This window comes from Erithacus rubecula (assembly GCF_903797595.1).
Source record: "Erithacus rubecula genome assembly, chromosome: 6".
Classification (NCBI taxonomy): Eukaryota; Metazoa; Chordata; class Aves; order Passeriformes; family Muscicapidae; genus Erithacus; species Erithacus rubecula.
The window spans coordinates 39719845-39737647 of NC_136688.1; the positions used below are offsets into that span (position 1 = coordinate 39719845).

The 17803-nt window shown below is 41.1% G+C and overlaps 1 protein-coding gene across 1 annotated transcript; it reads right to left on the bottom strand.

The window, feature by feature from the left end:
• Positions 1 to 1110: 1110 nt before the first annotated feature.
• Positions 1111 to 15538, bottom strand: ALKBH1 (alkB homolog 1, histone H2A dioxygenase). Its single transcript, XM_079308119.1, is given in 7 exon segments — positions 1111 to 2647; positions 3171 to 3364; positions 4464 to 4554; positions 8053 to 8215; positions 12470 to 12578; positions 15262 to 15449; positions 15452 to 15538. Coding segments are annotated over 7 exon segments (1224 nt in total). The 5' UTR covers positions 15510 to 15538; the 3' UTR covers positions 1111 to 2226.
• Positions 15539 to 17803: the final 2265 nt, after the last annotated feature.

Genomic DNA, 17803 nt, shown 5'->3' on the forward strand with positions numbered 1-17803 from the left:
GCTTTTTTTTCCTGGGTCGTTTCCCATACGTCCATTTCTGGGTCATGGACTTTTCATTTTTTGAGTGTCTGAAACAGAACTACATCAGGGCTGTCTTACAATGGCATTAGGTAAAAAGCTTGACTGTAAGTAACTCAGCAAATTCTCAACTCAGTCACATCTAAACATGTAGCTAAACATAAGCATAAACTTTCTAAACATAAGGCATCAATGGACTGGATACTTCTCATGACCAATTGCTATCAGTAGCTTGCAGCATTTACTAGAATTTTTAACTGCATATGGTTTCTTGTCTTTCAATCACAGGAGCAACTGAATCCTGGCATAAATGATTGCTTGTCAAATATATTTATAGGGAACAAAAGACATGAAAACCATGAACAAGTCAGCCTCTGACATGAAGAAACCAGCTCCTGTTCATCACCTTCTAATTCCATGATTCTGTCCTGTCTCATCATCAGATATGAGTGAGCTGGACAATCTCTGCTTCCTTTTCCTCAGTTAGAAAAACAGATACTCCTCTCCATCCTTCTCCATCTTCAGGGGAAACTAAGGGAGCTTTGTTGTTTTTTGAGCTTGACTCACTCAGCCTTCCTTTCTGGTCATGTTGTAATCTCTCTGCATAATATATTCACTCAGGGCTGAGCTGTAAGTATACCGTGCCCAGGCTACAGAAAAAGACATACATCTAGCATAAAGATATTAAAACTCATATCTGATTATTTTAGACCTTAAGTTACTGGAACTCTTTGCAGTATCATATAAGGAATCAATTGCATGCAAACACACATTCACCTCCTATAAAATAAGCAGACTGGACACTTCACCCATGAGGAAAAGCTGCCATATATGTATTAAATTGGACTTTGATACTGCAGGCAACACCCCTCTGCAATTGCCCAAAAAACCCTGAACTGCCCATAAGGAAAGCAGCCCTGCAGACATATGCAGGGTTCCTCCACAGGAGCTGGCAGATTGCAGAGGCAGTAGATCCAAAAGAAGCCTGGAGGGAACTGCACAAGAGATACAGCAGCATTAACAATACACTGAAACAACTAACAGGGAGAAAAAGAAAAGAAGAAAATAGCCAGCCCAAAACTGATAGAGATCTTTAATTTAAAAACCAAGTAAGTTTATTCACTGGGAAAGTGCAACAAAATACCCCAGGGATAGTGCATTCCACTCCAACAATTAAAATTGCATTAAAAAGTAGATAGAAAAGTCTGAATCTTAAAAAGAGCTAGCACAAAAGCTACTGCTTTTCTTTGTTTCAATACATTTATCTTTGGGTAACAGAGATAGTCACTGATTAATTTTTTAGGTACTTAATTTACAGCTTCCTTGCTTTTATTTGCAAGTCATCCTGTTCCTTACAGAGGCTAGCTTGGGACTCGAGAATTGTAACACATAGGCACTTAGGAGAGGGCAGTTTTGAAAGAATGTTGATGTTGGGCTCAGTCACATACTGCTGGAAGGAGACCCAGTTGGGAGCTACTAGATATTCTAAGCAGATATTGCTCCCAGCTATTTCTCTCTAAAATCTGAGATAAGATGTTCAGTACCATCCATAAAGCAGATTCTGCAGCAGCTCAGGGGATGCAAGCAGGCGAAAGGAGAGCACAGGACTACAGCAAGCTTACAGCAGGTGTTGCTTGAGGGAGCTACCAGTTTCTGACCACTGAACCCATTTTTGCTGTAGAAGTAATTACATTGAACATCTTGCAGGTAGGTCTTACACCCACAGCAGCCCATTCTCATTCATACTTGTTACTTTGCTTCAGCTGAGCTTTACAATCCCAGCAGGATTCTCTATCATATACCAATTATGTATCTTTTGCTAACACTCTCTGCCCCATGATTTCAAAACATTTTATAAGCCTCACTCCTAAAGCTTAAACCAAGCTTCATCAAAAGCTTAAACCATTTAAGCTTAACCAAGCTTAAAGTTCTCTGACACACAGGTATTTTAAAGGAAACAGAGTACAGTAAACATTTGCAACAAAATGCCAATAGAGTTAATCTCCCAAATACCAGTCCTGAATTTATCCTTCTTTTCCTTTTAAATTCTTTTTCTCCTCCCACCTATTTGTTACAGCAAGAAAGACTACATTTATTCTGCACAAGTTTATTAACCACAATACAGACAAGTGACTGCCAGTATGACACCAGTTCCTAATACCATATGGAGACTGCCTGTCCGGTCCACATCAGTATAATCACCTGGTCTCAGGTGACTGTGTTTGGTTTATGTCTTTTGGCTTTGCTGTTCTCATGATAACTGTCTTCAGAGGGTGCTTGGCCCTTTCCATTTGTCCCAGATTCCTCTGGAAATTTCTGACCCTCAGCCAACACCTGTCGAATAGTCATGTTGATGCGGGAGGACTGCAGGTACTTGGCACACACCTGCCAATCCTCATCAGAGCTGTGCTCAATGACTGAGCCAACAGGGAGGTCTGAAGAAGGAGCTTGGCTGAGGCACGAAGGCAGAGCCGTCCCCTCAGGGTTGGGGAGGACTCGGGGCACAGCGTGGTACAGCAGGCGGCTGAAGCCAGACATCACCATGATATCCCCACTGTGCATGAACATCGCTGTTGGGGCCTCCTCCCGCTTCAGGCCCCCAAGCAAAAATATGGAGGATTGCCCAAAACTAGACATGGCATAAGGATAGAGAGAAAAGAGAAAAAAAATTCAGGTAGAGAACAATTTTCTGTATGGTAAGAAAATATCAGTAGTTAAATTCCTTTATAAAAAAACACCCCAAGCAATCACAAAAACAAGAGGGACTCCTAAGAACAACTTTTAGTTGGGAACATGGCAAGCAGACCATGAGATCTGGTTCACAATAGGCACAGTGTGAGCAATTGCCCTGCCAGGTTTGAAGCTGTGCTTAGATACTTCAGTACCCAACTGATACTGCTGCTTTAAAACAGAACTGTGCCCTCTGCAAAATAATTCTTCACTCCAGGCACTATATCCCTGCTGTTCTAGCAGTCCTTAAAGAAAAACCTATGTCCCTGACCTACAGTCTTCTGCTATTCAAATCTTCTGAGAGTGAAGGTTATGTACCCAATTAGCAAACTACATCATACTGCCTTTCTATAACCATATGCAGCCCTAGAAAAAACACACCAATCTTTCTGTAACACTCAAGTGTGCTTTCCTTGACTCACCTGAATGATAACAGGGGCCGAGAATGGTCTAGTTCAGACTCATCCACATGAATTCCCAGTGAAGAATCAAAATGATAGTAGTTCAAGATCCCTGCTTGGGCTTGGAAACCCCGAAACCCACAGGCTGCAGCCACTTGTTCAGATAGGAATGCAAGGTCTGAGGGGAAAGGAGTGTGGTGATTTGCTGAGTACTTCTGGAAGGAGGAGAAGGGGGGGGAAAAAAAAAAAAGCCACACCCAACACATCAGAGCAGCAAATACACTTGGAAATAAACACTGAAAAAGAACTCAAAAGCCTGGCTGATAGTCATGGAGAAGGACATCACATTTACCTAGAAAATTACTACAACACAGGCAGAACCACAGCAAATTTCCCACCTACCATTAAATTTGTGGCCTAGGCTGAGACTGACAGAGACTCAATTAATTGTGAAGTTAATCATTGTATCTAGATGCCAAACTTGAAATCAGTTATACTAATACCAACATCCTGAGGATCTTCTCAGTCACAACCTGAAGCTGCCAATGGAAAGACAGTTCTGTAGCTCATCAACACAACTCCAAAACAAGCAGCTTTATTCCTTCATAAATAACAAGCAGCAATCAGTTGCAAACCCAATTTTTATCTTTCCCATAAGTCATTCTGAGAGGACTGGAAGATAATAACCAAACTTTTATTAAGGCCATCCAGTAACAGGTTGATCCAGTCAAGAAAAGGCTGCAAGCAGATTTTGTTATCAGCAATATAGATAAGATGCATATTCACTCTGCCAGTGTTTATCAGCCTCCATCTATCTCAGTCTCATGAAAAAAAAAATTAAAATGTTTATTTGGATCAGGATCTCAAAACAGCTGTTAGTTGGTAAGAATGCACTATAGTGGTTCAGACCCATTTAAGTTCAAAATCACATGAGCAGCAGTCTCTTCTTGCTCCTGCTCACCCCACCAAAGAGTAGCTTCCCAGAAGTCACACTCAGCTTGAAGTAGTTAGCAATGCTTTTGTAATCATCCCTTTTGGTAGGTAAAAATGCCACTTACCCTGTTGCAGGTTTAGAGCTGAGTGTATGCTATCATGTTAACCTTCAAAGGAAATAATGCAGCAATGGACTTTTGCTGTTAAACCCTTCACAGTAAACCAATAGAGATTAAAATGTTCTTAAAAGCAGGTTTGTTAGTGCCTTTCCCCAAGACTGTCTTGTAGGATCATAAACATTTTATTCCTTGATGTCCTTCTCTGTTTGCCATTCTGAGTGCTTATGGCTAAGAAAAATGGAGAAGAACTTAATCTCAATACCTTAGTCTCCCAGTTATAATGGTAACCAAGGGTCACCCAGCGCAGCTTCTCCAATAGGCTCCTGGGCTCCCATTTACTGGAACCTTTCCTTCTACAAAGACAAAATATAAAGAAATAGGATATGTGTTAATTTCTGAGGGGTCTTCTGGTAGTGCAGCATAGAATAACGAGATTCACTCATCCAGTTCACAGCCTATTAAAACCAGTCAATGCTATTAAAACCAATCAATGCTAAACTTTTATTTTCAGTGCCAATACTTTCTTCCTCCAAATTTAGTTCATGGAATGTGTGCAAGCTATGAGGCCTATTGCCAACTGTTATCAGTTTGAAAACTTGTATTTTCAACATGGTACCTAAGAGATTATTGAAGGGAAATACAATGAGCAGTGCAGATTAAGAAATCAGAATTAAACATGTCCTATTTGAGCACCTGAAAGTGAAAGACTAGAATCTGAAGATCCAAAAGCTGCAAATGCAAGGAAAAAATATTCTAGGCACCTAATGGAAAATTACAAGAAAGGAAAATGAGTTGCCTGACAGTGAAGCATAGCATGCTGCCTAACACTGCAAAGGATGGTTAGTTCTACTACTTGGTACTTTGATAAAATGTTCTTAGGATGGACTGACTCACAGTAAAAAGCAAGACTTCTCTACCTATGACCACAGTGTCAAGAAGTCTAGACTGCAGGTGTCCCCTTATCCAGACTGCTATGCAGGGCAAAGAATTGTTCTTCTCATGTGACAGCCCTGAAGTAAAGGAACTGAGTGGTCTGAAGCCACACACCAATTTACCATTCTTACTTGAAATCATGAAAACAAGAAGAGGCTTCAAGGAGAGGCTTCTAGTACAGACTATGGAAAAGCCCTTGAAAAGTGACAGAGTGAAAGTAAGTAAACCAGATAGAAATATGTTAATGACAAATACAAAAAGGAAGGTACACATCTATCTTCTAGTCTACTCATTCTAGCAATTCCAGTGTACGTTTGTCAAGCCAAGTCACATGTTGTGGTCAAAAAATAAAAGAACAGAAAAGGGAAATATAATCAGAAGATAAACAGTAGTACCAGACTCTCATTTATAGCCTCATTGGTTCAGCATGACACGCTCTCTTTTACAAAAAAGGATTGATATTTGTGCTGCCATGGTCAAGTCTCAGCCACACTTCTACATTTAATGTGCATTTCGACCTGGATATGCAGCTTGTTCCTATCCTTCAACAATGCCATACTGATAACTCCCAAGATAAACCAGGAAAAGGAGTAAAATGCCAGTTTCTTTACCTTTATTAATTTTTCTTAGCTCACTGATTACTGATAATAGTCTTTCCAATTTCCATCTGTCATAGGGTAAGAACAACTGCAATTACCATAAACACCAACACAGTAACTGTCAAATATATGCTGCTTGGAACAGTTTGTGTAGCCCACAAGCAGGTAACAAGGGAGAGCCCTTTTTTTTCTTGTACATCTTTCAAATGACAAAAAATGTTCATAATGAAACAATTTTAGAATGTGCCTTTTGAAAGTGCCCTTCCTTTGCTACTTTGTTGGAGTGTTTGCACAGCAGCAAGAGCTCAAATGCATATGGGAAGCCTTTATTCCCAGATCTTGGTTATTTTGCATGTGATTTCACATGCAGTTGCTAAGAAGGGGAAAGTATGAGTGCTGTGTATCTGGAAACAATGAAGTCCCACAAGAAAGCATAGAAAAGGTCTGCTATAACTATTTTAGAAAAATACTGAACAGCATGAGAGCTTTGGTCTGAAGACCCCTTGTTTATTTATTTGCTGGTAATAATTGCATCTATAAAACTCCTCCAGCCTTCTTCTTATACACAAGGATGAACACCTACATATAAATATCTGTATATTTATATCTCCTTTGTGGGAATGCTCTATTCCCTTTAATGCTTTCAATTTTCCTCAGCACTAGAGAAAGTACTTAGGCTCCACTTTGTGAGGAAAGCATAGCATATATATCTAGGAATTGTATAGATTCACCCTACCTTGTGATTCCTGCATCCTGAAAAGAGCAGAGAAGTCATGACCCAAGCACACGCATACATTATCCTGATGGCTTTAAATGGTATTAAAGCATCTACTTCCATCTTAGAAGTAGACCTCTCTTTAGCTAAGCACTGTTTCTCACCTCCCTGAAAGGCCTTCACTCCAGATACTAAGAAAGGTTGACTAGTTTAATTTGCTGTCTCTAGGTACAAGCACAAATATGGCAGTTTGCTCACTAGAAGACTCAGGTAAGTACTTCATAAAACTGCCAGGGTTGCTGCCAACCATCACTCTTTCAAACATTGTTTTCAACTGAATAGGATTCAGTTTCAAATTAACCTCTGTTCTGATCATTCTCTGCATGCAGGAGGTCCGTCAAACTGGAAGAGCACCCCACTTTTTTCAGCCATTGGGTACAATGCACAATCCTTTTACAGAAAAAATTTTCATTCTTGATGGAGCACAAAAATGGTTTCTACATTTCTGTAACTAATTCTGACTAAGCCTGGAAAACATAAGTGAGAGTATAACTTCCTCCCTAGGTGCAAACAGAAGAATTGCTCCAATCTTTATTTTGCCATTCTATATCTTGTAGATGTGAGGAGGTTTTTTGAAGAATAATCTCAGCATGTCAGCCTTACTTAGAGACTGAGGTCAGCCTTACTTAGGGACTGAGGTAGAAGATGAGCATTGTAGGGAACTTCCATTGCACCATCACACAAAACAATCATTATGAAAAATGAGCAGTGAAATCAATAAGGTAATGATAAATATGCAAATAGCTAAAAGATTATTACTGCAAACAATCTGTCTTATATGTATTTTTACAGGTGACTTTATTAAAGTTCAAACTTTAAAAGACTTTTCCTTTTTTGAAACCTTCTACTTGACTTCAAAACTGGGACAAATTCTCCATTAAATTCCAGATCAGGTAGAGGAAAGGCACCTACATCAGCCACAGAATTCTGGACCTAAAGGAATCTTTCAGTTTAAACAGGATTGCCATTAAAATGGTACATTTAATACATTTAATTCAATGTCATGCTGAATTTAGAAGAACCACAAACAAAACCAAACCAAAAGAAATACTTTAGAAAATAAGAATATAGAAACTGGTAGATTTGAGAAGTTCAAGAAAGTACAGCTAACAGTGTTTCAATTGTAGTGTACGGGGTCTAAGAGCTGACTGGGAAGAAATGATGCCATTAGTGGGGAGTTTTGGAAAGGATCTGTTTTGCCTCAGGAAAACTGAAGCCTAGAGGGACTTCACAGTTCCAGTCGTAGCTGAGCTTAGCAAGCTTCAAGCACCACACCAGCCAGGGTCACTATTTAACATTTCACCAATGTTACAACAATATGCTACTAGAAAATCCCATTGAGACTGAAAGTAGAGAATTTACAAGGATGGACATGAAGCTATGAAATACCCATCTTTAACTTGGCATGTCTGACACCATCTGCATTCTGCCAGCATATACACAATCTTCTTCAGCCTCCTTTCCCTGCTCAATTTTCTTAGACCTTCTCAAAGTTGAGATCTGGCACCATTAGTTTGGACCACAAAAGGTGACAGTGGACCTACCTCAGCTGCTCCTTACTCTGTCCCCAGAGGTCAGTGGTCTTCTCAGGAGCCATGTGCAGGTCCAGGTTGCAAACATTTGGTTTCTCAGGGTACAGCTTGAGACACTGTTTCACCCAGTGACGCTGGCAGCCCGGAAGGAAAGGGTTTGGTATGAAAATAAACCCTGACCAGAGAAAAAAGGAGAGGATGAAGATAAAGTAGGATTAGACATTTCCCTGTTTTTTTCTGAATCTCTAGCAAAGGATAGGAGTCAGAGGTAGTGAAAAAACTCTTAGACATACAACCATTGATTGTGTACACAAGCTGATGAAAACAATTATAGTTAAGTTAAAACTTACTGGTTTTTTTCAGAAAAAACAAATGGTGGCACAAAGTAGAAGGCAGAGAGGGAAGCCAACACTGGTCCAAACCAAAATTACACTAAAGGACATATCTATGTAAGGCATATTGATTACAGGAGATAAAGGAATAAGAACATGGCAATCCAATTGCTTTGGAGTAAATTTTATTCTTAAAATTATTCAGCATGACTTTTCTCTTAATCTCAGCAAAGTTAAAGTAATTCTGGCCTAGTTTTTCTGTGCTTCAAACTCACTTTATCCCTTTATCATATTGTCTTCCTATTGTTAATTCAGAAAGAAGACCCTGGGCTGACCAAGTGTCTAGTAATGTAAAGCATTCTCCTCTTTGTTTCATGCTTATTTTCAGGTAAGTCTGGCTGTATCCATACTTGCAATTTGATACACTCAGAAAGGTAACACTTAAAAAGGGGCATGAAAGTCAAATTAAATCCCAAATAGCTTGTTGTTGACTGAGAATACTTTGCAGGTATTGTTAATTAACACAACAAAATAAACACACAGCTTTCTGCACATTCATTTAGCCAGGTACCTCAGGCAGGGTTCAAGCAGCAGCCCATATGAGAGATGCTATTAATCTGTACTGCACCTACTCTGAGAATCAAGGCACTCTCCCAAAGACTATCAATTCAGTAAGACTCGCCAACAGAAAATCCACGTGTAAAGAGAGATAACAGTATTAGAGGAACAAAAGAAAAGAAGGTTTTAAGGTTTTGGCCTACTGTGTCTTTTTTAACTTCTCAGTCATATCAAGTTAACAGAGACAAAAACAGATGAAAAAACAAGCAGCAAAGCTAGGACTCGCAGTAGGATACAAACTTGCCTTGTGGCCTTATAAAAGTGGTAATTAAAACACAAAAAGAGCTACCTGGCAGCATAGCTCAGACTCAAGATTATAGTAACTGGTTAGAAAAAAAGCCTTCTGTGTATTAATAACTTACGGTGATTCACTTCACTCTGTTCCCTGCACTTTCAGACTATGTCAGCCTTTTGATAGGTTTGGCTACAAGAAGTTTCTTTGCCAGGAGCATTACATTTACTTTCTGTTGGCATCTGCATAGAACAGAATAATAATATTGCCCTTCCTGTCTACAGCTTTTGATGTGGGGTTCTTGAAGCACTTTACTACATTCATGAAATTACACTCTAGTATGTATGTCTTATCCCCAGATATTAATGAAGGCATTGAAGCCTGGAGAGTTAGTTACAAGCAGAGATGAGAACAAGAATCCAGATTTTATGACTTTTATATCACAAACTTAGAACATGCTCATGTCCCTTCAAACCCTTCCTTGAACTAGGTTTCTTAAGAAACTAGACTGGTCCTGATTTACAAAAGCAGTAACAACTAAAAGGTGGGTTACTACTATGCTTATTGTGTCAATAAAGGCAGAAACTGAACTTCTCACAGTTGTAGAGTTTTACTATAAAATTCTATGCAAACATAGAACAAAGACTAATAGTGCTAAAAATCAGTGACTTGCACACATAGGAGGGAGAAGAATAAGAGATACATTCCTGTCACAATCTCTCTGAACTGACTGAAGAACACCACAGACAAACTTCAAAGACAACATAATTGAACCTCTTGGCCTTGAAAGATATGGGGGGGAAAGGGCAAAAGAATTATTCTTTGTGAATCTGTATACTAAAGCAAAAAGTGTTCTGAGGAAGCAGATGCAATTCTCTTACTGCAGCACTACATTGCTATGTATTACAAATTTATTTGCACCTAATGAAAGTGGTCTCCAACCTCAGTCAAAGGAAGGATAAAACATGCAGAGAAAAACCTCTCACTAAAAAAAAAAAAAAAAAAAAAAAAAAGTTTCAGTTGCAAAGACCCAAAGACAGCATCACATGCTTCTCACAGAACTCAGGACACCACAATAGAAATTCACCCAGATTCCTTAATCTTCTATTTCATTGTTTACTGTGGGGACAAAACCAAATTACTTCCTTTCCATTTGCTCATAGAAAAACTAAAAGAATTCTTACTTCACTTAGAAAGATATTGGGAGAGCTGGTTACACATCTCCTACTGTTTTAGGATGTTCAGATAAAGGAAGCTGAAAAATGATAAAATATTATTCTCTTCAAGTCCATACATGACTTGATTCGAAACAGGACAGATAATTTGTCAATGCATTTGTATTTCATTGTAGTAAAAGATTTCCTTTTCCAAAGCAGAAGAGAAATGCAGTTAAGTGGAACACCTGTGATTCCCCACACCCCCTATGTAATTACTAGGAAGGACGTTTAGACAGACAGTAAATGACAGGCAGACCAAGCGAGGGCAGCTATAATATGACAGGTAAGTGGAACAAAACATTTATAGGTGCAAGAACAGGCAGAAGCCTTTCTCCTGAAGTTATTCAATTCCCTATGTATTAAACATGCCAGATGGGTAGCATGGTTGCCTCAGTTTCAGAAATGCTAAGCTGGCTTCAAAGCAACCCACAAAGAAAGTGACTGAGGTCCCAATGAAACAAAAGAAACATGAGAAAAAACATAATTAATCAAACAAAAATCTGTGAAACAAGGAGGATCTGGGGAACTACAAACTCATCAGCCTTACCAAAACCCCTGATAAAATTATAAAGCAAACTTTCATGGCAACCACTTTCAGATACACAGTGGTTGGGAACAGACAGCATGGAAGGCAAATTTTGTCTACCCAGCCTTACTGCCTGCTACAGTGAGATGTCCAGGCAAGGGGAAAACAGGATGATATTTACCTTGGCTTAAGAAAAGTTTTCCACTTGGTCTTCTACAGCACCATTGGAGCCAAATTTGGAGCCATAAATTTTTTGGGCAAATTGAATAGGTAAGCAAAATGTGGCTGAGTCACCAGGCTTAAAGAACAGTGATTTGATGATCCAGATCTAACCAGCAGCTGTTATGAGCTGCATTCTTTGATCCTGGGGCAAAGACTGGTAACTACATCTACATCAACAACATGAATGATGGGATGTTCATCCTCATTTCACTTACAGATTACACTAAATTGGGGCAACAGTGGATATGCTGGAGGCTACCACTGCCCCTGAAAAGGACTTGGACAAAGAAGAATGGGCTAAAGAAAACCTCAGAAGGTCAACAGTGGTACTTCTGAATCCAGGGCAGAATTACCCCATACAACAGTATGGCCCAAGGGTGAAGAGCAGCTCCAAACCAAGGCCAGGCTGCCTTGAGGACAAACTGTGAGCAGCAGTGAGGGCTAGCAACACATGTTGGTACTGGTGAGCACTACCTACAAGCATGACAGAGGAGGGGAGCCCTGACTCCTCTCAGATGTGCCCAGCAAAATTATGACAGACAACAATCACAAATAAAAGCAAGACAAATTTTTATTTAATATAAGATTTAGGAAAAAAACATGGCCTGACATTGATACAGGTGCCCAGGGAGGGTGTATAATCTCTCCCCTTGGAGATTTCCAGAATTTACTCATACCAAGCTCTCAGCATCCTGATCTAACTTGTAACTTCATCCTGCTTAAAGCAGGGTGTTGGCCTAGACCTCTGGAAGTGCCTTCCCACCTAATACCTCTCTGTGACTTTACAAGGTAAACTGCAAATTTAAAACACATTTCCATTTCTAAAGTAACCTGCCTAATGAAATTACTCTGCATATTGAATAGGCCAAAAGGCTCTTAATTCACTTACAGTACTCCACATTCTACACTGACAAGTAGATGCCACACTTCAACTGTGAAACTACTATATTTCAGCCACGTACCCAATGTGCATGACAAATATTGAGGGAAAACAGATTCTACAGAAATAAAATCTCTGCCAAAGGCCACAGGAATCCATTCCCATGAGCTATGGTCTGGTTGATCTCACTGTGAAACAATTGGGTTTTCTCACCTTCATAAATATTGCTGTATCCATCCTTTAGCTGATTTGTTCATCCTCCTGCACTTACTACAACATCAAATTACACTTAGGCAAACCAAAATAGCTTTTTCAGGCAGTACAAGAAAGATAAGATTGAAACTGCCTGAATTCAAAGCAACAAGGTTGTGTTTAATTTTTCTTGAAATCAGAGGTACCTACCTGGATACCCACTGAGGCCATAGGCTTTCCACTGGCTAACTGGCTGTAATCCTGCTCTGTGGGCATCTTGATCACTGACTGAAGAAATACTGAGCTGTGATCTGAACACCTGGCAAAAGAAAACGGATCTGGTAAAAAAAAAAGTAAGAAACACAAAACTCTTCCAAAAATAGCATCTAAAAGGAAGAGTGCTCCCATGCTTGAAGGTAACTCTTGAGAAAATGCCAAATCTACCATAGAACTACTATCCAAACAGCTATGACCAGGACAGGGCAAACAGAGACAGGACACATTCAATGTAAGAATCAAAAGGTATTTACAGGTTTTACCTCAAGATGAGTTGTCCCCCACTCATAAAATACCCCAAACAATATATACCAATGAGAAAAAAAATCATCATGATTTGTGCATTTCCACAGTACAGCCTCATCATTATAAAACTTTCTGGTAATTATCAACCTCCATTAGAGAGCAATATACTCATAACATTTTCTACTTTCAAAGAACATTCAAAATACAAGTTGCTCATGATCCTATAGGGTAGATGACTATTCTCATCTCGAATTTGCAGAAGGATAAACAGTACAGCAATTAAGTAGCCAAAGCTCAGATATGGACTACAGAAACTTGGTCAATTTTGAATGCCAGCCTGCCAATTCTGTCCAACAGCAGGATCAACAAGATGTATTAATTCTACATATCCTCTTAAGTTGCAATAAGACATGTATTTAAGCTAACATTTGCTGAAAAAACGCACCAAACGTATTCTACTCTGTTTCAAATCCCTTCTTCACTTAGGGAAATGTCTTGAGGAGTGCAAGGCAGAGGCAGGCAGTTTTGTTCTGGCTTCGTTCCCCAGTTCCCCTTAGTTCTCCATACAACAGTGGAAAGGTACATGCTCATATAAGGAAAGGCAGGCACAGTAGGAATAAACAGGCAGAGACTGCAAGACTTTGTCTATGATAACTTAAAATGTGTATCAAATTAAGGTCTTTGCATACAGTCTCTGTAGTAGTGCATGTGTAAATTAGTCTTTTTGCAGCTGACAGCTCTGGATAACGTTTTCTGAGCAACAGGACAAAATTACATACATAGAATTTCTAAGAAATTCTCAACTACTGCTGGACAGCACTTTCTGGCAATATAATCAGTTTTACCCATTTTTCAGCTCTTTGTCAATAGTAGCTTTGTGAGTGCCAGCCTTGAGCTTACTTCACAGTCCTGTTCACAGTGTCCCCAGGAAGGCTCCTCCTCTCACCAAAACTCTGTCACCTCACTGCCTGCTCAAAGTGCTTCCCCACCAGCTATTGCCTGGGCTTCTCGAGAACAGGAGATGTTTCTGTGCTGAAGAAATACATGTGCTGCATCAGTTAAACAAGCCTGGTAACAGGGCAGATGGGGTATGTCACACTTCACTGAAGAGCTCAAGTGCTTAAAGCAGTTTTCTGAGAAAAAAGAAGCAATATTATCTGGGCCAATCTGCTTGGCCTGTAGCTCTTAAAGAGAAAAGCCAGATGTTTTTAAATGGGGGAAAGAGAAATAAAAGATGTTTTCACTAGTAAACTGTCACCTGATCTCAGAAGGTAATAGGCACAAAAAGAATCATATTGAGAGAAGACAGATCCTTGTGCTAGTTTCAAGTACTTTGAATTTCCTAGAAGAGCCGTAATGCTGTAATTCTTTACCAAATACAGGATTCCTGCAATCTTGAGAAAGGCTGAAATGTTAACAACTTCCTTAGTTAATTCTAATGCCTCCAACAATTTCAAATGGGTCAGGTTTTGTGTTCCATTAGCAACAGCAAAATTACAGTCCAAAAAGACAGAAAAACAAATAGCTTAACAGAACACCAAAAAGAAAAGACTAAGCATTGAAACTATGAAAAATTAGGCAAAGTTTCATTTTAACTATATCACTCATTTTTTTCTTTTTTTTTTTTTTTTTTTTTTACATAATCTCATAAGCAGATAATCACTGGTTAACAACACTTTTAACAGATATGCGCCATCCTTTTGTGAGGTGACAAAACAGAAGACAAGTTTTAAGGATAATTTCTTCATCACTGAAGACATGGTCAATTCCTGTGATGGCTACTTCTTTCAGCTGTGCTAATAATTGTATTCCCCGACCCACTGCAATAGATGAACTCGTGCTGATGACTAAGCCAAGCATTTATTAAACAGGAGCGAGAAAGGACAAGAAACTTGACTGGGGGAAGGAAGCACAGCAAAGAGAAGCAGATTTCAGCCCACCCAGTGCTTCAGTGTAAGAAAAGGACTAGCAGGCCCAGGAAACAGCGTCAGTTCCGAGAGTGAAACTTGGGGTTTTTATGTCCAGAAGTTCTGCTGCTTAACTATCACGTGGTGTTATTAGAGGCTTTGAAGATCCCCTCCTGCTGTGTAGGAAGTTATGGAAGTAAATTATGTTATGGAAGTAAATATAAGCAAAAGTAGTAAATCTGTAACTAGGCACGGCGCTGGCCGGGGCAGCTGCGCCCTCGGGCAGCGACTCATGGGCACCCTGGGCCCGCGGGCAGCGCGGCTCCGGGCCCTTCCCAGCTGCTCCTCTCGGGTTACACCCTCGCTTTTAAAACATCACAGGGAGCCGCAGGACGCCCAGCGCTGGAGTGCAGCATCTTCTAGCCAGAAAATGGGGCAGCACCAGGGATTCGAAAGGAAACAGCAGGTGGAGAGAACGGGCTGCAGCGACACCGCCAGAGCCCCGCACTGAGGCACCGCGCGGAGGGCGGGACGCGCTCCGAGCCGCTCGCCGCAGAAGCAGCCCAGCATTACCTGGCCCCCCGGCGCGGAGAAGTCCACCACACCCCGCAGGTCGGACGCGTCGCGCTGCCGATAGAAGCGAAAGAGCCGGCGGAACGCATCCTCCCCGCCCTCACGGGTCAGGGCCGCCGCCATTTCGGGCCGGCCGGGGCGGGGCCGCCCCTCCTTCTCTCCGTCCCTCCCTCTCACCGCACTCCCGACATGGCGGCGGCCAGTGCGGTGCGGGCGGTGGGGCGCCGCTCTCGGCAGCTCTTCGACATCTTCGTGGCAGACGTCCCCTGGACGGTGTCGAGCAGTAAGTCTGCCGCCCGCTCCCACCCCTCTCCGCTACTGGGGCTGGCGGGTTGGGCGGCCCCGCCGCGTGTGCGGGCGCAGGCCGGGGGTCGGCTCAGGGCGGCGCGGCTGCGCGGAGGCGCCGGGCCCGGGTAACCAGGTGCGTTTTCCCACAGAGGAGCTGAAGGAATACTTCTCCCAGTTCGGGTCGGTGCAGAGGTGCCAACTGCCCTTCGTGAGTACCCGCGCGTCCTCCGGGCCGCAGTTCGCGTCTCCTGGCGAAGCGGGAAGAGCCGCGGGTGCTCCTGCGGCTGAGGCCTTGCCCCGAGCAGCTTCCCCGCTTCCTCGGAGCTGCACTCTGGACGCCTCATCTTGAACTCTATTGAGGTTTTCAGTGCTCTCTACCCTTAGCTCCTTCTTTCAGGAGCCTTCCATTTTTCTGCGAGCCCTCGGCCTTATTGAAGCTTAGTAGTTTCCATTGGCATTCAAAGATCTTTAGAGTACATCCTTCGCATCCTGTTAATGCTGCCATTTCTGAATAATTAATCTAAAAGTGCTTTGAGCTTGTCTATCATGGTGTTACCAGTCTTCTGACAGAATAAAGTTTTTGTGTGCCTGGTCTCACTGGCCAAAAACTAAAGGTGTGGGTTATGAACCTACCGTTTTTGCCTGCTGTGGGTTCAGACCCCATCCAGAATGCAGGGCTAACAAAACCGATAACCTCTGCAGGGTGCTGCCAATGCCTCTGTCGTTTTGGCTCTTTGTCTTCTGAATGCATAGGTCGGAGATCATAACATCTAGTGCACTTTTTTAGAGATGAATAGTTAAAAAAGGTATTTCTTTGCAGGTAAATTGCAGGCTATTGCTCAAAGTGTAAAGGCTCTATCTGCTTGTGTTTCCCCACGTGAAGTAATCCTGTTAAATTAAGTTCACTTTGTAGTGAATTTCAGTTAGTGAGCTGATTTGTTTGCCCTCCACTGAGGATTAGTTTGGAAATGGAGAAAGTTTGAAACAGACTGGTTGTTTTGAACACTTGAAGCTTAGGTGCCTTCCTGTCATGTTTTTTCTCAAGCCCAGGTCAGACTGCTTTTTTTTTTTTTCTTGCAAAGTCTGGTAGCTTACCACAAACCTGCCTCCATCGCTCATTCAAGTGATGCACATGTGTATGTTTAGATTCAGTGATTACTTGAGGAGTTTCATCAATGTTTAAAACCCAAAGGCACAATAATCACCAGTGTAGGACAGCCTAATTTAGATATCTGTGATACTGAAATCAGGAAGTACCATGTAGGTGGTTTGGAAGTGTTGCCAGTTATGCCTGATGATGAGAGTGGCTGAGCTGTTGTGAGCTCTGAGTGGGGTTAGAAGGCACTTGGATATACCTGGCCTTTCCTCATTATCATCTTGTTTATTGACAACTATCTTTTCTGACTGGCAAATTATTCCTAAAAATAACTTTTTTCAGTACAGTTAGTGCTTGTCATTCTGAATTGCACTCTGCTTGCATAGTCTCTTAAGCAGCTGCTTTATCTTGCTTAATCTTTTTCAAGTAGTGTGGCCATTGAAATGTCAGTTCTGTTGTGACTGGCTCAATTAGTAGATAAATACTGCAGTTTGAAACTACTGTCTATACATTATTCCAGGCTTCAACTGTATCTTAAGATCACGATTTTTTTGCTATTATTGCTGGATTCAAATTGAAAGAGATGTAAAACAACCTTAGCTAGACCCCCTATACTGTCACTGACAGCCAGTGTCTTAGTGTGAAAAAGGCTCCTGAAACAGCAAGTGTGCCCATTCCGCTGATAATTTTTGAATCCTTAAATTCAATATCTGTATAAAGTTTTAAACAGCCAATGTGAATATTTCCTATAGTAATTGTGGTTTTTTTTTAATGGGTAATTAGGACAGAGATACAGGCTTCCACAGACGTTATTGCTGGATTAAATTCTCAACTCCAGAAGATCTTCAGAATGTGTTACAGAAGGACCCCCACATTCTTGAAGGTTGCAAGGTAATGTGCTAATTCATTTAATGAAGTAATGGGATGAGTTGACTCAAATTCTGCCTTCAACTGGACACAGTAACATGAATCTTTTCAAAGTATGGTTAAGGATTTTGTCACTCAGCATACTTTTAATTTTTTAAAATCATTACCACTTCTGTTTATTCCTTCCTCTAAGCTTGAGTTGTTAGGAGTAAGATCATAGAGATAGCAGCGAGGTCGCACTAAGGAGACCAAAAAACTCCTGCTATGCTAAAGTAATGCAACTGCAGTAAA